At 57.6% G+C, this 23,939-nt stretch overlaps 1 protein-coding gene across 3 annotated transcripts in view; it reads left to right on the forward strand.

The window, feature by feature from the left end:
- The window catches only part of PRDM15 (PR/SET domain 15), a 59,168-nt gene that overhangs the window by 504 nt on the left and 34,725 nt on the right, over positions 1-23,939 (forward strand). For 2 of the 3 annotated variants that reach the window (XM_032865292.1, XM_032865293.1), the window contains exons 2-4: positions 19,820-19,865; positions 20,412-20,505; positions 22,574-22,727. In XM_032865292.1, the coding sequence (XP_032721183.1) occupies positions 19,829-19,865; positions 20,412-20,505; positions 22,574-22,727 (285 nt within the window). In that variant the 5' untranslated portion in view covers positions 19,820-19,828. Of the gene's footprint in view, positions 1-18,843; positions 18,859-19,819; positions 19,866-20,411; positions 20,506-22,573; positions 22,728-23,939 lie in introns of those variants that run through there. The other variant, XM_032865294.1, reaches the window with a different exon arrangement.

Raw genomic sequence — 23,939 nt, forward strand, 5'->3', positions numbered from 1 at the left:
CCCCCGCGCGCTCCGGGCCCGCCGCCGCCTGCCGCCCGCCGCCGCCGCCGCCCAGCCGCCGTGGGCCGCGTTCGCCCGTGGGTGCGGCGCGGGGGCTCCTCCGCCCCCGGCCCCGGCCCGCACTCCCCGCCCCCGGGCGCCCTCGCTGCCGACGGCCCGGCGTGATGTCACCGTCCCCGTCGTCGGGCTCGGCCCCGGGGCGCCCCGTCCCGGCGGTTAGGAGCGCTGACCCGGCGGTCCGGGCGGCGGGGCTCCCGCGGCCCCCCCGGGGCGCCCCGCCCCCTCTCTTGCACCCCATGGGCGGCCGGGGAAGGGGGTGGAGCCCGTGCGCGGTGACCCGGGGCGCGCGGCTGCTCGGGGAAGGGGCTGCGGGTCGCCCAGGTGAGGCCCGGCCGGCGCGGGCGGAGGCTCTGGCCACGCGGCCTCCGCGACGGGGGCAGGTGCGCGGCGGGGGGTCGGGCGTGGGGAGACAGCGTGGACTCGCGGGGGACACGCACCTGCCGGTACCCCCAGCTCGGGGCTCGCCTCTGCGACGCTGTTGAAGTCGCGGAGGGGGCTCCTCCCCGCAAAGGCGCGGAAATTGCCCCGACCCCCCCCCCACGTTAAAATGGTAGAAACAAGCGTGACATCAGAGACGCCGACCGCGGCGCCCGCACAAAACCACCTTTGCTTAAGCCACTTGCACGAAGTCCGGACGCACCAGGTCCAATCGGGGCCCCGCGTGGCGCCCCAGCGCGTTTGGGGATGAAAGTAGGGAAGCACCCTTAACAGGCCGGGGTGAGAACTGCCCCAGAGGTGCCAGGAGGCAGCGGCTGCCGTGACAAGTGTCCCAGTCCCGGGACAGCACCCGGGATACTTTGTTTCCCAGCCGCACCTTCTCCCATTGTCCGCGGCTTCCCCGCTCCACGCAGCTTCTCCGAATTTCCTTGACATCTCGGCTTTGTGGTGAATGGCTGAGATGGAGAGCGGTGGTGTGGGTGTGGAAAGGGAGAACCAGCAAAATGCCTCCTTTATGGAGCTCTCCCTGTTGACATCTCTGATTCATGTTTCTGGCAGAAAAAGTTCCCAACGGAGGGTTTAATGGTATATTCTATTTTGGAAGCAGAAAGGACGGTTATTCTTTCCCAGGAGACAAATAAATTTAAAAAATCAACCCCAATTACAAGGCTAATACCTTTCCTCGGAGTAATTATAGTTGAGAAAGAACTCTGTTTGCCTCAGATCAACCTCTCATTATCATTCTTTTGATATCAACGCCAGGAAGAGAACGCTCCTCCCATTTTGCGGACTTAAGGGAGATTTAAGGTACTTTTCTGATAACGCGTGATTTCAGAGGGCAGGTTGGTTAAGCAACGACTTCCGTGCCTTCCCAGTCTCCTGGTCCCGTTTGGAAGGGGCGGCTTGCACCAGCCCCCGCCCGCCTCCAACAGTTCACGGCGTGCATTTTCGTCCCTTTGGCCATTCGTTCCACAAATATTTGTTCAGTGTGGGCCTGTCATGTGCAGGGCACTGCAGAGAACAGGGGACGAGGCCCTGTCTCTTGGATCTGCTATTCTGGTGGGAGGGCAGCTTGATCGAAACAGTCGAATCTGAACTCGGTTAGGTGGACCACAGTTAGAGCACGTAGGGGTCGGGAGGCAGATGGACGCTGGGCGTGGGTGGGGGTGGCCAAACATGCCGTTTGAGCAGGGGACACCGGGGCTGAGATCAGTGCCTCGAGGCCCTCCTAGAGGTCTGGGGTGAGAGTGTCGAGGGCAGGGGAGTGGCAGGTGCAGAGGCCTGGTGGGGAACGAGCTTTGTGTGCCCAAGGGTGAGCCGGGCAGTGTGACCAAGCGGAGAAAGTATAGGAGGGCCACATAGGCTGTCCACCGTTCAGCGTGTATCCTGAGTGCCCAGCAGATGCCACCGACGGTCTTTGGGCAGGGGTGGGACAGGATCTGTGTCTTTTTCTCGATGACCCCGTGCTTGCCCCGTGGGGAATCTGGGCCTGACAAGATTCCGTTACAAACAGGGTGGAAGCAGGAGGCAAAGGAGGAACCAGGACAGAGTTACGTCCAGAGCCAGGAGACCGTGCTGTGGGTTTGGTTGGGAAATGTGGTGGGTGACTGGAGGGGCTGTTGGGGAGCTGCAGGCGGCAGGTGGGTGGAGACTGGGGAGGATGGGATGGTGATGGGGGAGAATCAGGGCCCTGCAGACAGTGGCATCTTCTAACCACCCCTCTCGGGTGGGAGAGACCCTTGCTCAGGGCCTAGAGTCTGGGTCCTCACCTCCCCGACTCACTCCGATCCCGAGGAAGGACCTTCCACTTAGAGTCCGGGAGACTCTGAGATGGGCAACCCCATCTCCGTTCTTGGGCTGGGCCACGGCCTGGGAGCAGAATCCTCAGGAAACAACGGATGTGTGGGTGTGGGGGCCGTGGCTTCACTGTGGGTAAGAGACCTCAGGTTTTCAGCAGATGTGGAGCTGGTGGGGACCTGTTGGGGGTCACAGCGGTTGTTGACGAGTGGCTGCGGGAGACGCTGCGGTACCAGCCGTTACCTCCCTCCCGGTCACTTGTCTGTGGAATGAGGCTCTCGGCGCTCACGTTGACAGCAAGGGAGAGTGGGAACAGCTGTGAGCGCGTGTCCGTGACAGGTGAGCCACTGGGGAAGGGCCTCTCTACCTCATCAAGGCCGTTAGAGGACAGTTGATCGAACGTGTGCTGTCATTTTCCTCGGATCAGCGGGGTTCCAGTGACTGCAGTGCTAACTCCACCCCGAGGGAAGGATCCCACGCTCTGGTCCTAACGATCAACGCTGATTTGATTTATGTGCATAAACTGATTTGCATACTTGCAGGGTGGGCGTCGTCTGGTCTCGGGCAGGAAGATGGAGCATGGGTTTGGCGTCCGCAGGGAAGGGCATGGAGATCCCAGACGAGGAAGGGCCGTGAACTTCCCGACTGGAGCAAGAGCTCGCGCCCGTGCTTGGAAACAGATGGCTGTGCATGTCCCACTGTGGTGCTCGATTCCAATAGACGTGTTTAGAAGAGTGACCTAACGGTTTTATTTTAAGAAGCCAATATTTATAATATGCTGGAAATTATGTCCCTTGCAGCTGTTAAAACTAGGGGCGAGCAGTTCAAGCTGTCAGCTCCCTTGTAGGGAGTGTCAGCAGAGAGGTCAGCGGTGCCTGGAACCAGGCATCAGGTGGGGTCGGGGGCCGGGGGTGGACCGAGTCCGGACTGGGGACACGGGCATGGGAGGCGATGTGGGGTAGGTGCTGGGTCTGGAGGGAGAGGGGACTCGGGGGTAGCCTGGGTTACCCCCCCCCACCACCACCAGGGGTGTATTTAGACAGGAGACAGGAAGGGAGGGGAACTCAGGAACGTGCCCCCAGAGAAACTAAGGGAGACTAGGAGTTTCCAGAGGGAGGGCTTGAGAGCCATGGGGGAGCTGACATAAGGAAAACATTTTTGAGTGAGCTCTGGTTGAGGCTGGTGTGGACGGTCCAGGGCCCTAACTTGCTGCAGAGAGAGGTGTGTGCTGAGGAGGGTGCAGGTGGCCTTGGGTCTCCCAGGGGAAAGGGGGCATGGCCGGCCTGTGGGGGGGCAGGAGGGGTGTGGCCAGGAGGGGACCTTTGGATGATGTCCTCCAGATCAGGTAGGCGTTTGACAGAAGGACGGAGAGAGTAATGGAAGAGGAAGCAAGGGTCGCAGAGGCTGCAAGCTGGCCGTGGAGAATTTGGGGTGTTGAGGAGCCCTTGGAGTGGCGCAGGGGTCAGCTCCGGGTCACAGTGGGCGCCCAGCTGAGGCCTCTCATCCTCCTAAAATCCACAGAATCCCAACCCTGGGCCCTCCCCCAAGCCTTATGGGGCCCGCGGGGTCATAGTTCCACGAAATCCATCAAACTGAAACTTGGAATTCTCCAAGATAATGCCTTTCTTTGCTTGGTCTGTGCTGGGGGTCACCGGCTTTGTTTGGTTGATTTTTGATGTTTCACGTGATTGGTGTCCCCAGCTCACAGCCGTGAGTCTTGATGGATGGCTTGTGTCCGCGGAACTCCGCTGTCCAACGGCCGTCTGCCCTTGATGCGGCGGGAGGCACCGTCCCCCTGAGTCGGGGGTCCTCCTGTCATGGTCCGCGCAGGGCTGGTGCTCGGGGATGACGGAGCAGGACTGTACTGCCCACTCGTGCTCTGGGGACAGGATGACAAGGAGTCCCCTCGAGACTGACCCTGCAGGACAAGGACTCTTACAGGAGGAGTGGGCCACGTGTGTCGCCTTGCATAAGGCTAGAGCACTCAGAGTACTCAGAGTACATTTGCGTCTCATTGTGACCCAAAACACAGGAGTGACTTCAGCACCACGTCAGTCCTGAGGCTGGCAGAGGCCTGGTTCTGAGCCGGCCGCGTCTGTCCCGCTCATTGATTCTGTGTTCTCAGTCTCCGCGCGCCCCAGGGGCCCCTCTCCCTGGCACGCCTGACTTCCCAGACCTGCGCTGTGGCCCCGGAGCTCCCCCACCTCCTGCTGAGAATGCCTGAGGATCTTTTCATCACCAAAGCTCCCGAAGGGGGCCAGTTGGAAAGCGTCAGCCGCCCGCATAGAAACGTGCGTGTGCAGAAAGACCGCTGTCGGGGGGCTCTGATCGGCACAAGAAAGGCCATACTACCTTGGTTTACATTTTTGGGGGGCAGAGTGCAGATCTCTGTCTCCCCTCATTGCTCAGAAATCCTCTTAAAGAACCAGACACGCACATCAGATACAGACGTTGTCTCCGATGAAGCGAAGGGGCTCAGAGAGAGAAAACAGGAGAAACTGTAAAAGAAGGAACACGAGAAAATCTGCAGGCTGGGGGGGGGATGGGGGTGGAGGAGGGACCAGCGCTCAGCCCTGAAGCAGGCTGGGATGCGCGAGGGCAGTGGAGGGAGACAGAAGGTCTGAAAGTTTCTGGGGGCAGAGGCTGGCCGGAGGGGACGGTGTCCCCCCTCCCCTGTCCTGGCCTGAGTGGACAGGACTGTAGACCCCACAGACCAGCTGTCATTGGAGGCGTGAATGAAGACATCTGCGGACACGGCAAGTCTTCTCAAAAGATGGGCCTCCGGTGCAGCCCTCCGAGGAGACCACAGGGACGCGTGCCCCAGATGGAGAGAGGGGACCTGAGGGTGGAGTCAAGGGCGCCCAGGAGTCCGGAGCTGCTCACCACCCGAGCCCGGGCACCGTGGAGGGACACACCTGGCCCCAGCCTGTGTCCAGCCTCCGGGGCGTGTGGGCCCTCTGCACCCTGGCCAGGGCTTGACCCCGGGGCGGACAGACGGACAGCGCAGGGAGGAGTGGTTGCGGGACACGGGGGTGTGGCCATAGGCACCTGGCCCCAGCGCCTTCGCCACCAGCAGCGTCTGCACACGTACACACGCTATGGGACCACCATGCGGCACGAGCCCCACACGACACCATCTACACACAGATGACACAAGGTCTACACACCGGCACGCACAACCAGATCTGTGCACAACACAAGGCCTGCTGACAACAGCCAAACACAATACCTACAGAGACAAGACCCCCGGCCTCAACACACAACCAGAGCTACACGCAACACGAGACCGACACACCAGCACACACGCAAGTCCACACTCACAACACCCACGTGAACCAGTGCACCAGGTCCTCACGCACAACATGACCAACACAAAACAACAAAGTCTAACCTACATATCCAGCGACAGAGTGTGCACAGATAATAAGAACTAAGGAAATATGAAAAAGTAAATCATTACCTTCCTACAGGTCACACTGGAAGTGTGTGAATAATAAATTTGCTCGAGCAAACAGTCGGTGGTATTTTCAGAGTCATGGTATCACACACACCGATTTAACCAAAACGACGTTGGGGGTGCTGGGAGGGGGACAGAGTGGGCCGCCGTGAGAACTAAGGGTGCAGCCCCCAGAGGGAGCCGTCCGGGGCCTCAGCGGAAGCCTGTCCTTCCCAGACGCGTAGGCCGATGTGGCAGAAAGACAGGAGAGAGGCCGGCCTGGGAGGCGCCATAGGAAACCAGGCAGAACGGTTGTCTCTTGGCTTTCATGGTGTGTGTATTGTTTGTAGCTGTTCACTTTTATTTTATTTTTTTTAAGATTTATTTATGAGAGAGAGAGAGAGAGAGAGCAAGCGAGCGGGAGAGGGGCGGAGGGGCGAAGGGGCGAGACAATCTCTAGCAGATTCCTGCCTGAGTGCAGAGCCCAACACAGGGCTCAGTCCCACGACCCTGAGATTGGGAGCTGAGCCGAGGTTGAGAGTCGGACGCCACCGACCGAGCCCCCCCAGGTGCCCTGTAACTATTCACTTTAATAGAGGGGAAAGTGACCTAGGATGAGAAAAAGAGAAAGACGTGGGAGTGAGAGGTCTGGGTGCTCCATCATCCAAGGGCCCCGTCCTAAGAGGTGGCTTGAGCTAGGTGGGGGACAGTTTTCTTCCTGCAGGTCACCTGGGTATGTGCCACGCCCCCCCCGGGGGGCCCTCCTGTTCCCACGTCCCGGTCCCGGATCTGGAGACACGGTACCTGTTGGGGGACAGGGGCCATCCTGAAGTCAGGAAGCTGCTGATAAGGTCCTCTGGCCACAGCAGAGGCCCGTGTTCCGTGTCCATCCCACATAGACACACAGAGAGGGACTGGCCTCCCACGTCTGCTTTCGAGAGCTCCTGTCAGCCTGCAGATTCCGAAGTGGGAACCAGCGGGTGGGTGAAGCGGTTTTTGAGAATTAGTCTCCAGGCAGTGAAACATTCCCTGAGTGGTCACTGAGCCCTGGGCTGCGCACAGCTGTCCAGTGGCCTGTGGCAGTCAAACTCGGTCCGCCTGGTGGCGTCACGGTGGTGGGAGAAAGGGGCATGGGCATGAACAGTGGCCGCCTGGGGCTTTAAAAGCAGTGCCCGCCCAGAGAGAGCACGCACGCCCCGCCAAGGGAGGGGGAGATGCACCAAGACAGAGGTGAGGCAGTGGGGCTGGCAGGAGGGCGGGTGAGGGAGGCTCTCGGAAGTTCCAGAAATGAAAACTCTGGGGCGTGGGCAGCCACGTCACTGGGCTGGAGCAGAGGCACGTGTGATGGGAGAAAAGGTTAGAAAGCACTGGAGATTATAACCAGTTCACAGAATCGTCGATGTCAAGTTCATGGGTTTGAACTAAGCAACCAGGCGTGACTGCTGCATCATGCTCTTCTTTCTGACACCGAAGGCTTATTTCCGAAAAACAGATGCAGGCAGAGTCATGGGGGGCATGGGGTTGTGCCATGGAAAGTGCTAGGGAGCCACTGTCTTATGGGATTGTCACGATGAGCTAGAATTTCAAAACCGTACCTGTGCAGGCTGGAGGGGGACTCATTGTGCAAATGAGGAGACTGAGGCCCCCAGAGAGGAAATAGCTAATACGGAGGTGTCTGACGTCCAAAACAGGGCAGAGCCAGACTCAGACCCTGGTCCCTGGTGCCTGTACCCTACAGCAGGACCAGCCCCGTCCCTTGCACTGGCACACCCAGTCTGTGCTTTGGGCTGCGGTTCTCTAGCACGTGAAACAGTGTGTGCACAAGTGTACTTGCCCAGATAAGTTCAGACACGGCTGGGCTAAACACTTTCCAGCAGCTTTTTATTATAGGACTTCTCAGGGCCTTTACTGTGCCATTGTGAATCAGGACTCCAGATTGGGAATTTGCAATGTCTCACCAATTTACTGGCCACAGAATTCCTCTCTACCCACCTGCTACTTCCCGGGGGTCCACACCCCACCCAAGACCATCTTTCAGGAACATTCTGCAGCACACGTTTGTCAAGATGGCTCGTTTGTTTGCTTTTCTCTTCTCATCATTTTTCTCTTAAAGCTTTTAATATTTTACGGCGCATGGGCCCAGTGGAAAACATCCTTCTTGCTTAAAAAATGTTCCCTGAGCCTCTAGACCAGGGCTGAGCACTTGAAATGGCTGATCTAAGTGAAGATAGGGTATACGTATGAAAAAAAAATCATTAATTATTCTTATATTAATTGCATGCTGAAATGATAACATTTTGGTAATATTCTGTTAACTAAAATGTTGCCAAAATTACCTGTGTGAATTCCAGCAAGACTTGATGTAGGTAAAGGCACGGTTGTTCTAAAAGTTTGTAAAGAAGGTCAAGGGATGAGCATGGCTTAAACCATCTCGAAGGAGAATCAAGTAAGAGGAAACAGTCCACCACGTTGTAGCGCTTATTCCAAAACCGTGGTCCTTCCGCCAGCATTGCCTGCTGTCTGCTGAGCCTGGTGCTGGCCGGGGACCGACACCGCGGTGGGCGTCGGAACAGGAGAGAGAAGGCAGGCGTCCAGCCGCACAAGGAGGGACAGCTGGTTCTGGGTAGAAGCGCAGAAGCGTTTCCGTGGTGCCGGCCCACTGCTCGTCTGTGGCAGAACGACCCTCGGCATCCCATCACGCACAGACATTAACTCAAATGGGAGAAGGCAGCTTAATGTGTGAAAGTGTAACGCTCTCCCGAGAAAGCTCAGAGGAAATTTGGGAGCCAGGGCTCAGCGCATGGGTCGTAGACAGGACACCAGAAACGTAATCCACAGAAGCGAAGGTCGGTGAGTGGGGCTTGATCACGTGAGAGACCTTCGTTCGGCCAAGCCCCCGTTGGGAGAGTCCCGAGCAGAGCTGTAGGGAGGGAGAAAATGCTTGGGAGCCATGTTTCTGACGAAGGGGCTAGATATGTGGGGACCCTCGAGATACAACAGGGAAAAAAACCCCAGGCAGTCTGAGAAAATGGCAAAGGACATGGGGGGACACTTAGCGATGAGGTATTATACATGGCAAAGTGGCCACGAGAAGGTGTCCAATGACCTTTGCCATTAGGGACGTGTGAAGGGAAGCCCCAGGGGGATGCCAGTGTCTGTCTGTGAGAGCGGCTACGATCAGACCTGGTGGCAACCCCAGATGCTGGCGAGGATGCCGAGACACTGGGCCTCTCAAACACTGTGACAGCTTCTTAGTCAATGAAGCGTGCACTTGTTGGTGACCTGGCCTGAGCCCTCGCACTCCAGGGCATAGGTCCCAGGGAGGTGACAGCCATGTCCCCACAAAGCCGTGCACGCTTGTTCACAGCTGCGTTAGAAGCAAAAGCCTCAAGTGGAGGAAAGCCCGGGTGTCCCCCGGCACGGGAACGGTTAAACCAACTGTTTCACACTCATACCTCTGAGTGTTACAGCTCCGAACAGGGATGCCCCGACCCCTGTGACAACCTGGATGGACCTCTGGGGCATTTTGCTGAGTAAAAAAAACCCAGCGTCCGAAGGTGTCGTCATGCACGATTCTGTCCGTATGATATCCTTGAAACGACTGCGTGTCAGAGACGGAGACTGGCTTTGAGGTGGCTGGGGGTTAGGGGTAGCTTGAGGGGACCCACTGGCAAGGTCTTCTCCAGATGGAGCCGTCCTCCTGCATCTGGATGGTGGGGGAGGCCACCCAGAGCTGCAGCTGTGGTGGTGGTGCACGGAGCGACACGGAAGCCCTCTGCGCGGTGGCCTCGTGGGAACCGAGCCGTCACCCATAGTTACGTAAGCCAGACCGTCGGGGAAGAGCGCGTGGAGGGTACTTGGGGCCTCTCTGTGCTCTTTTGGAAATTTCCTGTGATTCTATAATTATTTCAGAATGTAACACAAACAGCTCCCAGCGTTGTGCGTGTGGCTCACCCGAGACTTGCGTTGGAGAGCGCGGCCGGGGTGGATCCAGTCAATCGTCCCAGCCAGGAACGGACTCGCGGTGTGCCATCGCCTCACTTCTGGAACCCTCCCCCTGTCACCTGTCACATAGATGGTCCTGGGAGGAGCAGGGAAGGCCCCGCCAGGCCAAGAAACCAGAGAGAATCTTCATTTCACACTTATGTCACCGGCCGCCCTGAAAACGCCTCTTCTCGGAGTTATTTTTAGCTGCCTGCGTTCTAAGGTTGTGATTTGTTCGTTGTGCAACATTTCCACCCGGGTTGCTTTTTCTGAATCGGTGCTTTTGCAGGTCCCACTAAAAGATGGTCTTTTTTCCACCTCCTACCCACCAGGATGGTGACTATAAAAACAAAGGAGCAGAATAGCAGGTGTTGGGGGGACTCGGGGTGGCGGGAAGCCTCGGGCACCGCAGGCGGGGATGGACGGTGACCCAGCTGCTGTGGGCACCATATGGCGAGTCCTCAGCCCATGAAACAGAGTCCCCCTGCGATCCAGACTTCCGTGTCCAGGTCCACACCCGGACAGGTGGACGCGAGCACTCTGAGAGGTGCTTGTACCCCACGGTCATGGCAACATCATTCGCAATAGCCGAGGGGTGGAAACAACCCCGTGTCCGACGGGGGGTGAGAGCTATGCACGGTGTGGCTGGTCCGCGCTGGGGAGGGGTGTCCGGGCCGCAGGAGGAGGGGCATTCTGACCCCTGCTGCCCCACTGCAGGGCCTGGAGGACCTCGAGCCTAGTGACATGGGCCAGACACAAAAGGACACGTTCTGTCGGATCCCACCTGCGAGAGGGGCCTCCAGTTGTCAAACTCGCACAAAGCAATCTTCGTAAAAAGTGTGCGCACCTGTTCTCCTGAGGAAATTTGAGTTGTGTGGCCTGTGCTGCTTCTCACCTCTCCAAGCTGGTGTTTCCCTAAGGGCGGGCTGTAGAAGCTTCCGGACGGCGGGGGTTCTGTAGAGCCATGCTGTGTCCTTATAGAAGATTCCTGCAAAACTCGATGAGGCGTCTGGGCTTTCTGAGTGGAGGGCAGTGGTGGGACGTCTTCCCCGCATGTCAGAGTTCTGGCTGTAAACACTTGTCACCATGGAAATTAACTCTGGTCCCCTCCCCCCCTGCCCGAACCAGCCAGGCTTGGGCCGCGCGGGTGACCAGTGGCCATCACTGGAGAGATGTGGCTGGCTTCGTGCCCTCCTGTAGCCGGGCTTGGGTCCCAGACGGATTGTGACCTTGTGATTGACCTTGGTGGGGGGGAGCTGCCTGGTCACCACAGGGGAAGCAGGTGCACCTTGCTCAGACCTTTCCCCCTTCGTACTGAGGAAGGCGTGCTCGGGCCTTCCCTGGGGGCCGGAGCACCCTCCCCAGAAGCGGAGGGCAAGGAGCCGTTGGTTTGGCCAAGCCTGGGTCCCACATGCGGCCCTTCCAGGTTTCCTCCCAGCGGGCTGCGGGGTGCGCCTGCCCGGTCGTATATGGTGGCAGGGGAGAAGGCTCGTACCTGTTCTACTGCCTCAGGCAAAGCAGAGCTTCACCACGTGGCGCCGGCGGGTGCCTGTGGATACTGGGGCAAGGGACGGATGCGGCCCTGTGTGAGCCGATGGAATGTTCTCCTGGGCACCAGCTGCCGTCCTGAAAAGCCATGTCCTGTGGTGGCATCGCAGTTTGCAAGCTTTCTTCGCTAACACAGATTATCTGTTCAGACTTTCTTTCAAGTGCGTGGAGCTGGAAACCCTTCAGAGAGGGTCAGCGTCTGAGGGAGAGGGAAGGGGGAAGGCAGGAGCCCCGGGAAAGCAAGGCCAGGCCTGCACCGCCCCCAGACGGCGCACGGGAAGAGCCTCGTGGCCGGCCTGTGTGGGGGCACCGAGCAGGCGGGCCCTGGGTCCTGGGTGGTGGGTGGCTGAGCCTCGCTCGAGCAGGTGCTCTGAAATACGGAGGAAGTGGAATAAGCATTTACGGTCCCTCTGGATGGGAACGCGGGGAGTCTCTTCCGGGTCTCCCCACTAATCTACCGCAATTTCTGAAGTTCCCGTCCTAAGTTTGACAAATGAGGCATTTGAAGCTTTCCGACCAACTCTTAATTATCTGGCGGTACCGAGGAGCCCAGTGGAAAGACACCGAGGCTTACTGTTGATGGGGTGTGGCGCACCAGGGACGTAAGGGGTTGAAAAGGGAGTGAGTAGAAAGATCAAGGTTCTGTTGGGAATCTGGGTAAAAACAAACAAACCGCCCACAGGTATTGGCCATGATCTATGACAACTTGAGACAACTGTTTAATAAGAAGGTCAACCTCGTGTTGGGATTCGGCGGGGAGAGGAGTTGATGGGGAGGGAGGGGTCTGGAGGGTGAGCCTGGGCTCTGTGTTGAAGGAGCAGGGCTTGCATGGGGTGGGGGGTCTCCAGGGGAAGCAAACTGCGGAGGCAGCACGAACCCCTGGAGGGCACCTCGGTCCCCAGCCGGGGGTGGGGGGTGCGTGCAGGGACATACACGGAGGAGCAGATGGCTCTGTCAGCACGTGCCATCCCACCCTGGGCCTGGCCTGCATGGGGCCCAACACGGCCGATCGATGGCTCTTGCCCTGTGGGTCCTGTAGGGTCACTGGATACACGAAACACGAAAGTGATTACAGTGGTCAAAGTTGCGGCGAGGGAAAATTGTGGGGTGCTTTTAGAACGTGTTACAAGGCCTTAGTTTGGACAGGTGGTCCAGGAAACCCTTCCCCAGAGATGTGCCAGTTAAGCTCAGACGTGAAGAATGAGTAGGAGTGAGCCCGCGGCAGAGCCTGGGGAGGTTCCAGGCGCAGGGAAGAGCTTGTGCAAGGCCCGGAGGCAGGAAGGCACTGGGTGCTTCTGGGAACTAATGGGAGGCCACAGACTCCTGAGAGGTCAGCGAGGCTGGGGGAGGGCAGAGGAGCCTAGTGGGCTTGGTTTTGTCCCGGGGACAATGGGAGGCCATCAGCTTTCAGGGTGACAGATGATATGATTGGGTTCCAGTTCTCAGTGAAGCCCCTCTGCAGCGTGGGAAGTGGAGGCCGGCTGGGGGAGAGCAGGAAGAGCCTTCGGGGGCCCTTGCCGCCTTCCAGGAGGGAGGAGGTGGGGTGTGGTCCGTGGAGGGAAGAGGTGGGGTGTGGTCCATGGAGGCTGCAGGTAGGATCTGTGGGACCGCTGGCCCCGGGGCGGGACAAGCGCTTCTCTGACCACCGTGTTCTGAGATGTGGGAGGCACAGGAGGGCCCCATTGGGCAGGGAAGCCAGGAATGACCCGGTGCTCGCTTCTGGCATGTTCGGCTGCTTGTGGCCTCCAAGCGAAGGCGTGGGGGCAGCTGGACATCCGCGTCGGACTCCTCGGAGCAGTACCAGCCTCCGATGGTGTGCACGTAGGCGTGGAAGCAGGTGTGGCTGCCCGGGGAGGGGTCCTCCGGAGGAGCTGTGAGAAGGGGTGCGGGCTGCGCCCCAGGAGAGCCCAGACTAGATGGGGTGGAGGAGGAACCCCCCGTGGGGGAGTGGCTGGGAGGACAGTGGTTGGCCGAGTCCCAGGTGACCAGTCAGGTGAGGTGAAGAAAAGACGCTTGTCCCCAGCCAGAGCAAATGGAAGAGGAGGCACGGGACGAGCGTGTGTGGACACCATTTACGGATGATTTTATCATGAGGAATTTGAGCACCCAAAACGGTAGGCCGGCTGGCAGGCCCTGGCCCCCGCGGGCCCATCACCCGGCTGATCTGCCCTGTGTCCCTGTCCGGGAGTCCCCACGGGTAGTGCACGGAAGCAGAAGGGGCAGACTCCGGCCCCAGGACTGAGTTTGTGTTTCAGTCCGCAGCTCTGCAGAAGGAGCCTCACAGGAACCACGATCCCAGCCCGCGGGGAACCTCTCATGCTGGTCCCTCAGTGTGCTCGGATACCAGAGTTCCGGTTTCCAGCTGTCCAGCAACAGCCACACATGCTGTTTTCATCGGAATCTGGCCCCAACCCGCACACTGTGCTTAAAGTCGCTTCTGTGGGGCTCCCGGGGGGCTCAGTCGGCTAAGCGTCCGACTCCTGACTTCGGCTCAGGTCATGATCCGGGGGTCCTGGGATCGAGCCCTGCATCAGGGCTCCCTGCTCAGTGGAGGGCCTGCTTCCCTCTCTCCTTCCGCCACTCCCGCTGCTTGTGCACTTTTTATCAGATAAATAAAATCTTTGTTTAAAAAGTCAATTCAAATCTGTAGATCTCCCCTCCATGTCTTTTCTTTTTTTTTAAGATTTTATTTATTTATTTGACAGACAGAGATCACAAGCAGGCAGAGAGGCAGAGAGAGGGGGAAACAGGCTCCCTGCTGAGCAGAGAGCCCGATGCGGGGCTCGATCCCAGGACCCTGAGACCATGACCTGAGCCGAAGGCAGAGGCTTAACGCACTGAGCCCCCCAGGTGCCCCTCCGTGTCTTTTCTTAATTGAACTTTCAATTTTGAGGTAACTAGATTCTCATGCAGTCGTAGGAAAGACTGCACAGTGATCCCCCGTGCTCTTTGCCCAGGTCCCTACCGTGACACCCTGCAGGCTTCCAGAGTGGGGTCACGTCCAGGACGGTGACAGTGACACAGCACAGGTACAGAGCATCCCACCCCCACAGGAGTCCCCCCTGCTGTCCCTTTACAGCTTCACCCGCCGTCTTTCCCAAACCCCCGCCAGCCACGACTCTAGTTCCCATCTCTGTCTCGACATTTCAGGGAGGTTACGTAAATGGGGTCAGACAGGATGTGACCTTTTGGGATTGGCTTTCTTGGCACCATTCTAGAGAGTTCCCCATAGCCTGAAGCGTATCAGTGGTTCACTCATTTTCATCGCGGATGAGCCTTCCAGGTGTGGGTCCCTCTGGACCACGGACCGGGGTCACCCGTTGAGGGCCAACCGCCTGGACTGTTGTGACTAGAGCTGCTCCAAACAGGTGTGCGGGTTTTCGTGTGGGAGCAAGTGTTCATTTCTCTGGGGCAAGCGCCCCCAAGTGCAGTGGTGGGGTCATAGGCCAAGTGCTTGCTGGTCACGAGAGACACCACCCTGGTCTCCGCTCCGCCAGCCGCGCACGTGTGCCCGGGGTTTCCTGGCTACTCGGACGGGAGTGCGCCGATGTCCCGGTGACGTGCTGACCACGTTTCCCTGGCGGGGGATGGCAGTAGCCACCTTTTCCTGCGCTTGTCATTTGTATATATTCTCGGCTGAAATGTCTTTCGGGTCTTTTGCCCATTTACTGATTGGCCGGTGTGTGTTTTACTGTTGGGTTGTGAGAGTTCTCTGCACGTTCAAGGTTTGGGTGTGTGGTTTGCAAAGATGCCTCCCGGTCCGTAGCCCGTCTTCTTGCCCTCCTCACCATGGCTGTTGGAGAGCAAAATTTTTGATTTTTGATAAAGTCTAATTAGAGTTCTGTTTCTAGAGGATTCTTGTGGTGACAAGTCCAAAAACTGCCTACCCTAGATCCCAACAATTTTCTCCTATATTTTTCTAAAGAATGTTACTATCTGATGTTTGAAGTCTAGGACCCATTAGGAGTTAATTTTGTGTGAGATGTGACATCACGGCTCATTGACCCGTCCCCTTGCCCACTTACCCCAACACCGCTCCTTCACGAGCTGCTTTTATGCGCCCCGCGAAAGCCCGCTGAGCCTATCTGCGTGGGTCTGTTTCTCGGCTTCCGCTGACCTGTGGATCTGTCCCCTTCACCACCGGCAGCGTCAGGGTGGACTGGGTCCTCCCAGAACTCTTCCTTTTCAGGGTTGAGTCATCCCTGGGGCCTGCCTGTGAGCTCCAGTCCCCACAGAGAGCATCTGTCCGGAATGGCCCTCGCCCCGTCGCCCCCCAGCTGCCAGGTCCTGGTCTGAGCCCAGCTGCCGTTCGTGGAAATTTGGTTCCCCGAGGCTATTGGTGTGCTCTCCTGTGACCCCAGCCGTGGCTCGTTGGCTCCTGTCGCTGTGCTAGACAGATGTGAGGGTCAGCAGTGGCGCTCAGACATGGGGTTCAGCAGAACGACCTGGGGTTTATGAGGGCGGCATGCAAGGACCCATCCCAGAGGGTCTGCTCCAGCAGGTCTGGGAAGGGCCCCAAGAATCTGCATTCCCGAGAAATTCTCAGGTGCTGCTGGTGCTGGTGCGGGGACCACCCTCGCAGAACCAGCGGCCTAAGGTGACTTTTCCCAGGACAGGGGGTTCAAATGGCCACATCTCACGCTTACGGGCTTTTGGGTTCTTTTCCCTAAAAGACTGCCTATAATCCGTCATCCTGGGATTTCTTGCGTGCCGCGAACATCCAGAGGATGGACGTCCCTGTGCAGAGGGACCGTCTGAGCGCTTAGGGGATTTTGCGAGCCCAGCACAGACGTCAAGCCGCCCCCTTACTTCAGGCCTCACTTGCTGTGCGGGGTGGCTGTGATCTCTTTTCCTGGCTTCAAAGAGCCGTTTTAGGGGACGGGTCTCGGGGATCAGATGCTACTAAGGAGGGACGTTCGTTCCCAGGATGCGTGTGTCTCAGTATATCGACAGCACGGGGGGTAAAAGGCTAAATGCCCGTTGTTTCCTGCCCGCTCCCGTTTTCCTCTTGTGGCCGTGGCTCAGCGAGTCGGCTGGGTTTCCCATCCCAGCTTTGTGCTTGGAGGAGCCACTTCTCTAGGGACACTCAAGGGGCAGGAGACGGTCAGCTTTGCCTCTCTGGAGGGGTGGGGAACAGAGGCAGCCCCCCGGGGCTCGGTGGGCCAAGCCAGGCTTCTGCGAGTCCTGCCCGAGGCAGTCGCCCTCGTCTGCGCTTGCCCATTCTGGAGGGACCCCATGTCCTTTGGGCAGCTTCTGGAGAGCCTGCCCCTGGGGCGCCCGGGAGGCTCAGTCGGCTAAGCATCCAACTCCTAACTTCAGCTCAGGTCATGATCTCAGGGTCCTGGGATCGAGCCCCGCATCAGGCCCGTGCTCAGCGGGGAGTCTGCTTGAGGATTCCCTCTGTCTCTGCCCCTCCTCCTAAAATAAATCAGTTAATCTAAAAAATTTCAAAAAAAAAAGACCCTGCTCTCGCCTTTGCAGGACTTCCTCCACTGAGAGCCAGTGCCGGCAGGGGGAAGGGTCTAGTCGCAGGTAGACCTCGGGGCCCAGCAGCAACGTGCTAGAGAGGGTTTCCCCACGTGTGTCTTCTGCCTCTTTGTCCCTCTCCACCTCCCGCTCAGTGACCCGAGGTGTCCCCATTCCAGACTGGCTCCTGACCACAGCCATGGTACCCATCCCGGCTGACCACAGCCGTGCTACGCATCCTGGCTGACCACAGCCGTGGTACCCATCCGCCAGGAAGCCCCATGTGAAACTTGCTAGGGCCCCATGAGATGTCTTCTAGCCTCAACGGGTGTTCCAGGAACGTGCTGGGCTGCGTTTGGGAAAATAAACAGCCTGGTTGTTGATCCTGGCACTTTGTTTTGGTTTTTGTTTTTTTTAAGAGGGGTCAGGGGAAGGCAGAGGGAGAGAGGGAGAAACTTGGGCTCTGTGCCCGATGCGGGGCTCGATCCCAGGATCCCAAGGTCATGACCTGAGCTGATACACACGTATAAACGTATACACCACATCTTCACCCACTCCTCAGCTGATGGACACTTGGGCTCTCCCCGTGTCTTGGCTGTCGTAGATAACGCAGCTGGACTGCACATGCTCCTTTGAATTAGTGTTTTGTGTTCTTTGGTTCAGTATCCAGTAGTGGAATTACTGAATCGTATGGTAATTCTGTAAATTCTGCTTCTAGCTTGAGGACCCTCTGTACTGTGTTCCAGAGCGGCTGCCCCAAGCTTGCGTTCCCACCGGCAGCGCGCGAGGCTCCCCTTTCTCCGCATCCTCGCCGACACCTGTTGTTTCTCGAGCTGCTGATTTCAGCCGTCCTGACAGGTGGGAGGTGATGGGGAGCGTCTCCCCGAGCATCTCTTGGCCGTCTGGGTCTCCTCTTAGAGGAATGTCTGTTCAGATCTTCTGCCCGTGTTTTAATTGGACCATTTTGGCTTTTTGGGTGTTGAGTCGCATCCGTTCTTCTGGATGCTAAGCCTTCATTGGAAAGGTCATTGGCGAGTGTCTCTCCCATTCTATAGGTTGCCTTTTGGTTTTATTGATTCTCTAGCTTTGCAGAAGCTTTTCATTTTGGTGTAGTCCCAGTAGTTCATTTTTGCTTTTATTTCCTTTGCTTTACGAGACCGTCGCCACAGCCCATGTCAGAGAAGGTACTGCCTGGGCTGTCTTCCAGAACTTTTATGATGTCAGGTTCCCCCATTTAGGTCTTTCATCCATTTTGAGTTTATTTTTGTGTTTGGTGTAAGAAAGTGGCCCAGTTTCATTCTCTTGCATGAGAGGACAGTTTTCACAACACTGTCCTCTTCCTCTTGCCTGTTCTTGCCTCCTTTGTTGAACACAAGTTGACTGTACAACTGTGGGCTTATTGCTCGGTTCTCGGTTCCATTCCATGACCTGTGTCAGGTCCTATACTGCTCCGATCGCGACCGCTCCGTAGTGTATCTTGCGATCTGGGATCACGATTCCTCCAGTTTTGTTTTTCTTTTCTCCTTCTTTCTTTCTTTTTTTTAAAGATTATTTATTTATTTATTTATTTATTTGACAGAGATCACAAGTGGGCAGAGAGGCAGACAGAGAGAGAGGGGGAAGCAGACTCCCCGCCAAGCAGAGAGCCTCATGCGGGGCTCGATGCCAGGACCCTGAGATCATGACCTGAGCTGAAGGCAGAAGCTTAACCCACTGAGCCACCCAGGCGCCCCAAGTTTTGTTTTTCATTTCACGATTGCTTTGACTGTTTGGGGGTTCTGTGGATCCACACGTTTCAGGATTGTTTGTTCTAGTTCTGTGAAAAACGCTGTTGGTACTTTAACAGGGACGGCACTGAATCCATAGATTGCTTTGGGCAGTGCGGACGCTGTACCGATGTTTGCTCTTCCACTCCGTGAACACGGGATGCCTTTCCATCTGTGTCCTCTTCAGTGTGTTTCCGCGGGGTTTTCTAGCTTTCAGAGTCCAGGTCTCTCATGTGGGCAAGCATCTGTATTTCCATGTCGTAGGTAAAAGAATCGAGGCCCCAGAATTACCATATCCAGATCATCCCTCCAGTAAGTGGGGATTCTGCCTCACGGGATGAACAGAAAACAGAGTTTTACGAGGTGAGCAGGGCACTGTCCTCCACAACGCCGTGTGCTGCTCTGGTGCCCAGGAGACGTGGGTGGGCACTGGGTGTCAGGCCTAGGGTAGCCGCTGAAGGAAGACGGAGGTCGTACTAAGACACGAGTTCCCTTGAGGAGCTGACAGTCCAGTGACAGAGGAAAGAGAACCAGAGGTGACAGCGTGAAACCAGCTTTTAGAAATGGTGATATATTTGCTTTACAGATGGAAACTGGTGGCTCATATAAAAGGTGAAAGTCAGAGTTCATCAGGACTTTCTAATCCAGAGGACATTCAAATCAATTGCTTTTAATTAAAAAAAAAAAAAAAGTTATTTTAGGTGAGAAAACAGCTCAAAGCTCCCAGCCTCCTCACAGTAAAGGGGACATCACTGCTAGGTACCTTTAAGACCCCCAGGTAACATCCCCGCATGAGCTCGAGGAACCTTTAACAGGACTTCTCTTTAAAAATTGCTTTGTGGGGCGCTTGGGTGGCTCAGTGGGTTAAAGCCTCTGCCTTTGGCTCAGGTCATGATCCCAGGGTCCTGGCATCGAGCCCCGCATGAGGCTCTCTGCTTGGCGGGAAGCCTGCTTCTCCCTCTCCCATTCCCCCTGCTCAGGTGGCCTCTCTTGCTGTGTCTCTCTCTGTCAAATAAATAAATAAAATCTTTTAAAAAATCGCTTTGGGGGGCGCCTGGGTGGCTCAGTTGGTGAAGTGTCGGTTTTCAGCTCAGTCGTGATCCCCGGGTCCTGGGATCAGAGTCCCCCATCCGGCTCCCTGCTCAGCGGGGAGTCTGCTTCTCCCTCTGCCCCTCTCCCCTGCTCTTGATCTCTTTCTCTCTCTGTCTCTCAAATAAATAAAACCTTAAAAAAAAAAAAAAGAAAATCCAGTTCTTTTGTAAATAAATAAATACTGCTTTTGCAAGAAGCTGGACATTAACAGCAGACCCTTGTTTCCTGGCAGGTGTCCGAAATGGCTGAAGACGGGAGCGAGGAGATCATGTTCATCTGTAAGTAACTCCGGCCTGTCCTCAGAGACCCGCAAGCGCACCACTCGCCGTCCCAGCAAAGCCCCATCCGTGTCGTGTTTCCATGTGCCAGAAAAGCTGCTTCTTTTTGCGTTGAAACGGCTCGTCTGGCTCTAGGAAGCACATTTATTGCGCAAGCAGCGCTGCATGGCTGTGGTTTTAAGAAGGATCGTCTTTCTCAGAACGCTGGGCAAAGGGTACTTTGTGGGGGGCCCTGGATGCAGAACAGTAAGCCCTGGGGGTTGACAAGGAGGTTTATGAAATGTTAGGTTTATGGTAAACAGGTTAAATACGTGAGCTTTTGTGTATCCTCGGGAAGATCTTGTTCTTTTCAGCATGGAGTCACTGCGTACTTTGAAATGTGCCGCAGGTGGAGGTGTTTCCCTGGGGGGCCACGTGCTGTGTCTGCCCCGTGTCCGTGTGTGTGGGGAGTGCCGTGGGTCACCCCCGTCAGGCACGGAGCCTGCGAGGTCCAGGGGACCCCCTCCCAGCCCTTCGTCCCCCGTGACGCTCTCCCGTCTGTTGCAGGGTGTGAGGACTGCAGTCAGTACCACGACTCCGAGTGTCCTGAGCTGGGCCCCGTGGTCATGGTCAAGGACTCCTTTGTGTTAAGCAGGGCACGGTGAGTGGCTGCCTGGAGCTGGTTTTGGTCCTTCCCGTCCAACAGGGCTGTCTGAACGTGCACCCTACATCGGCAGGAAGGGGAGGTCTTTTAGAGTCCCTGGCCCAATTCCCACATGGGGGTTCCCCACACATGACGACACCCCCAGGACTGACGTGAAGAGTGAGGTCCCAGGAAAGGGCAAGGTGCTTCCCTGCCCTCCCCCTGCACCACTCGCCCCACACCTCCACATGTTCACCAGCCGAGAAGCTCCCTACCCGGTCCTTCTGGGCTTTAAGGAGCCTTCATTACGGAGGCATGACCGACTGAGTCGTCGGCGGTTGGCTGACCCAGCCTCCAGCCCCTCTCCCACCTCGGCTGTGGGCGTGGGGACGGGATTGGAAGTTTCCACCCTCTACCCAGGTGGCTGGTCCTCCCAGTAGGGTCTACAAGTCGCCTTTGTTAGTGACAAGACACCCGTTTCGCCTTTATGGCTCTGATGGGTTTTCAGGAACTGTGGACCGAGCACTTACAGTCTGGGCAATGCATTTCGTCATCGGAGTGAGCAAGTGCATGTTTCTTATAAGTCGTGCCATCACAGTGGGAAACTGCAAACAGAGAAGGCAGGACTTGGAGCATGCCGGTCCTCAGGGTGCGGAGGGCGTCCATGAGTCCGTCCCACGGTGGACGGGGCAGCCTGCCGCCAGGACGAGCCGGGACACGTGCTGAAGGGTCACAGGGAGTGTCTCGTTCCAGTTCAGGGCTCCTAGGGGCCGAGCACGGCAGCCGTGGAGGAGCCCATGGGCCAAGGCTGCCAGTCTGCTCCATCGGTTTTCCCCGTGGCCGGAACCCGGGCCTGCCGTCCAGCAGATGCCCACTGCGGGCTGCGTGGGACCCGGGGCAGCAAGCACGGGTCGCCAGGCCAAGCCGTCCCAGGTCCTGGAGAAGCACTGGCAGTTGGAGCGAGGAGGCTGGGTAGCTCTGCCGTTCCGGTTCCGGGCACCTGGGGGGCCGGGGCACCTGGAGGGGCCGTGGCCAGGCCTCTGAGGGACGGTCCGTCTGCAGCCCGGGTCAGCCACGTGGTCAGCTTTTGGGACTGGGGCGAGGCAGTCTGTGTCCCGTCCCTCCCCTGCCTGGCGCGCAGAGTGGGGAGAGCAGCCTGTCCCCCCACCGCACGGTTGTGCTCAGTATTGTGTTATGCACAGCACCTGCCACATGGTGGCGACGTTACTATCTTTGTGCTCTTTCTAGAAGCTTCCCGGCTGGTTATCCCAGCCTCTTTATTTAGTGCCTTTTTCTCAGGGTGACTTAGCTTCTCACGTGACTGTTTTTGCCTGAAGTAGAGATCTCGTCAGCTCCCCCCAAAACCTCCACTGGCTGCCGGTTGCCCACGGTGGCAGCTGTCGGTCCTGTGGCAGGAGCCCTTCTGCTCGGCCCTGGGAGGGGGTTGCGCCCCAGGCCCCCTGTTGTCTGACCCACTCATGAACGTGGGTCGGGCTTGCCCAAGCCTTGGGTCATGCCAGGGTTCCAGCCCGTGGGCCTTCCGCTTCCAGCGCCTCATCCTCGACACTCAGCATTTAGGTAAATGGACTGGCCCGTTCAGCCCAGCTGGAAACCCTTTTCTGCCCCCAGGAATGCCGTGGCCCTTTCCCCTTTCTCGTGGTGCTTTGAACGCGGCTTCTCTTCATGGAGCCCCACCCCCCTTTCTGGGCTCTGCGGCTCTGGGGGTGAGAGCTCAGTCCCGTTCGTGTCCACTGGCCCGTCGCGCCCCACACCTGTGATGTCTCCTGGGTAGGGATGTCAAACACATCCTTTAGTAAATGGCCCTTCCCTCTGCGTGTGATCTGGGTGAGTCATGCTAGGGCCCTGGGGCCAGTCTCCTTTGGCTCAGGCCGGTAAGGAGCTGGATGTGCCCAGGCCACTGGGCCCTCACCCCCTCTGTCCTCAGTGGGAAGCTCCTTCTCACCCTCGAGGATGGTATTTCAGTGACAGTGAGCTTCTGGGCCTCCTTAGCCACCTGTCCCCAGGGTGAGTGGCTGTCCTCAGTCAGCGGCGCTCAGGGGCTGCGCGGCTCCTGTTCCATTTCCAGATCATCCCTCCCTTCCAACCTGGAGATCCGGCGGCTGGAAGACGGGGCCGAAGGAGTGTTTGCCGTGACTCAGCTCGTCAAGAGGACACAGTTTGGTCCATTCGAGTCGAGGAGAGTGGCCAAATGGGAGAAGGAATCCGCGTTTCCCCTGAAGGTACGGGCCAGGGCCAGCGTTGGGAGGGGATGGGCAGGACCTGCCCCCACCCCAGCGAGGGGAGCCGTGCCTTCCGCTGATAGATGGTGTCTTCCGCGGCTTCAAGATCCGGGGTCGGCTGTGGTTCTCCTTTATCCCCGTTTGCTTTTCTATCCCAAAGCATCAGCCCAGAGCTAGTATTTTGAACTTTTCAGCTTTGCCGGCCCCTGGAGGGGGGATGGGGAACGTAGACCCGCCAGGCTGTCCTCGCTTCTCTCACGACCTGCGCTGGCGTGCAGCCCCAGCACTGCTTTCCGCGCTTCGCGGAGCCACGGGGACTTGGCGGAGCTCTTTCGAAAGGAAGGGGTTTCGTTCAGGTGGGACACGGTGCAGGGTTTAGCAGCTCCAAAAAGTGCATCAGACCAAGGAAAGAAATGGAACAAAACGGAATGGATGTCAGTTGCAGGCAAGGCTTTAAGTTCTCGGAGGAAGGTATGTGGACGTGCCACGAGGCCAGATATCCGGGATCTGTCCCCAGCCCCAGCACGTGCCCCATCCACATGCGCCTCCAGAAACATCTGACGTGAGCAGTGAGGACCAGAGCGCCGGTCTTGCCGCAGGGACCCACAGAGCGAGCTTTGCCTAGAGGCCCTCAGCAGAGACCCGCGGGGTCAGGACAGGTGTGAGATGGGTAGCCCCGGGTTCCTGGCAGTTCTTGGAAAAGTTGAGCTCACAGGGCAGAACTCAGTAAATGGGGAGAAAGGAAAGGTATTTGACTTGTTTCCCAACAAGGGGAATGAAAAAAAAAAAAAAGGCTGTTTTATATAAAGGAGTAAAGATGCTGGAGGCCAAGCCCCACCAGGGCCATTGGCTGCTGTCCTTCGCGGGCCCCGGGGCCCTTGGGCACACATAGTTGCTGTGGGCACGTGGTTGGGCTGAGGCCCCCTTGAAAAAGTCCTCTGTGCCCATTTTGGCTTCCTTCTGTGACTCGGGGCTCAAGGTCTGTGTCTGACACAGTTTTTGGCGCGGCCTCAGACGCGAGCACCTGTGGGGGGCGGCTCTCTTCCCACCGCAGTGAGGACAGAGGTTCACTGGAGCGTGTCCCCACACCGGCTGGGGCCCTGGGCGCCGGGAGGCCCCCTCTGTCTCCGAGGGCTCCATCCTCAGAGGGGGCCCCTAGCTCCTTAGCAGTGGGGAGCCCCTATAGGAAAAGCTTGGGAGAGGGGAGAGCAA

This window comes from Lontra canadensis, unplaced genomic scaffold (genome assembly GCF_010015895.1).
Source record: "Lontra canadensis isolate GAN:19392208 unplaced genomic scaffold, GSC_riverotter_1.0 scaffold29, whole genome shotgun sequence".
NCBI classification, from domain to species: Eukaryota; Metazoa; Chordata; class Mammalia; order Carnivora; family Mustelidae; genus Lontra; species Lontra canadensis.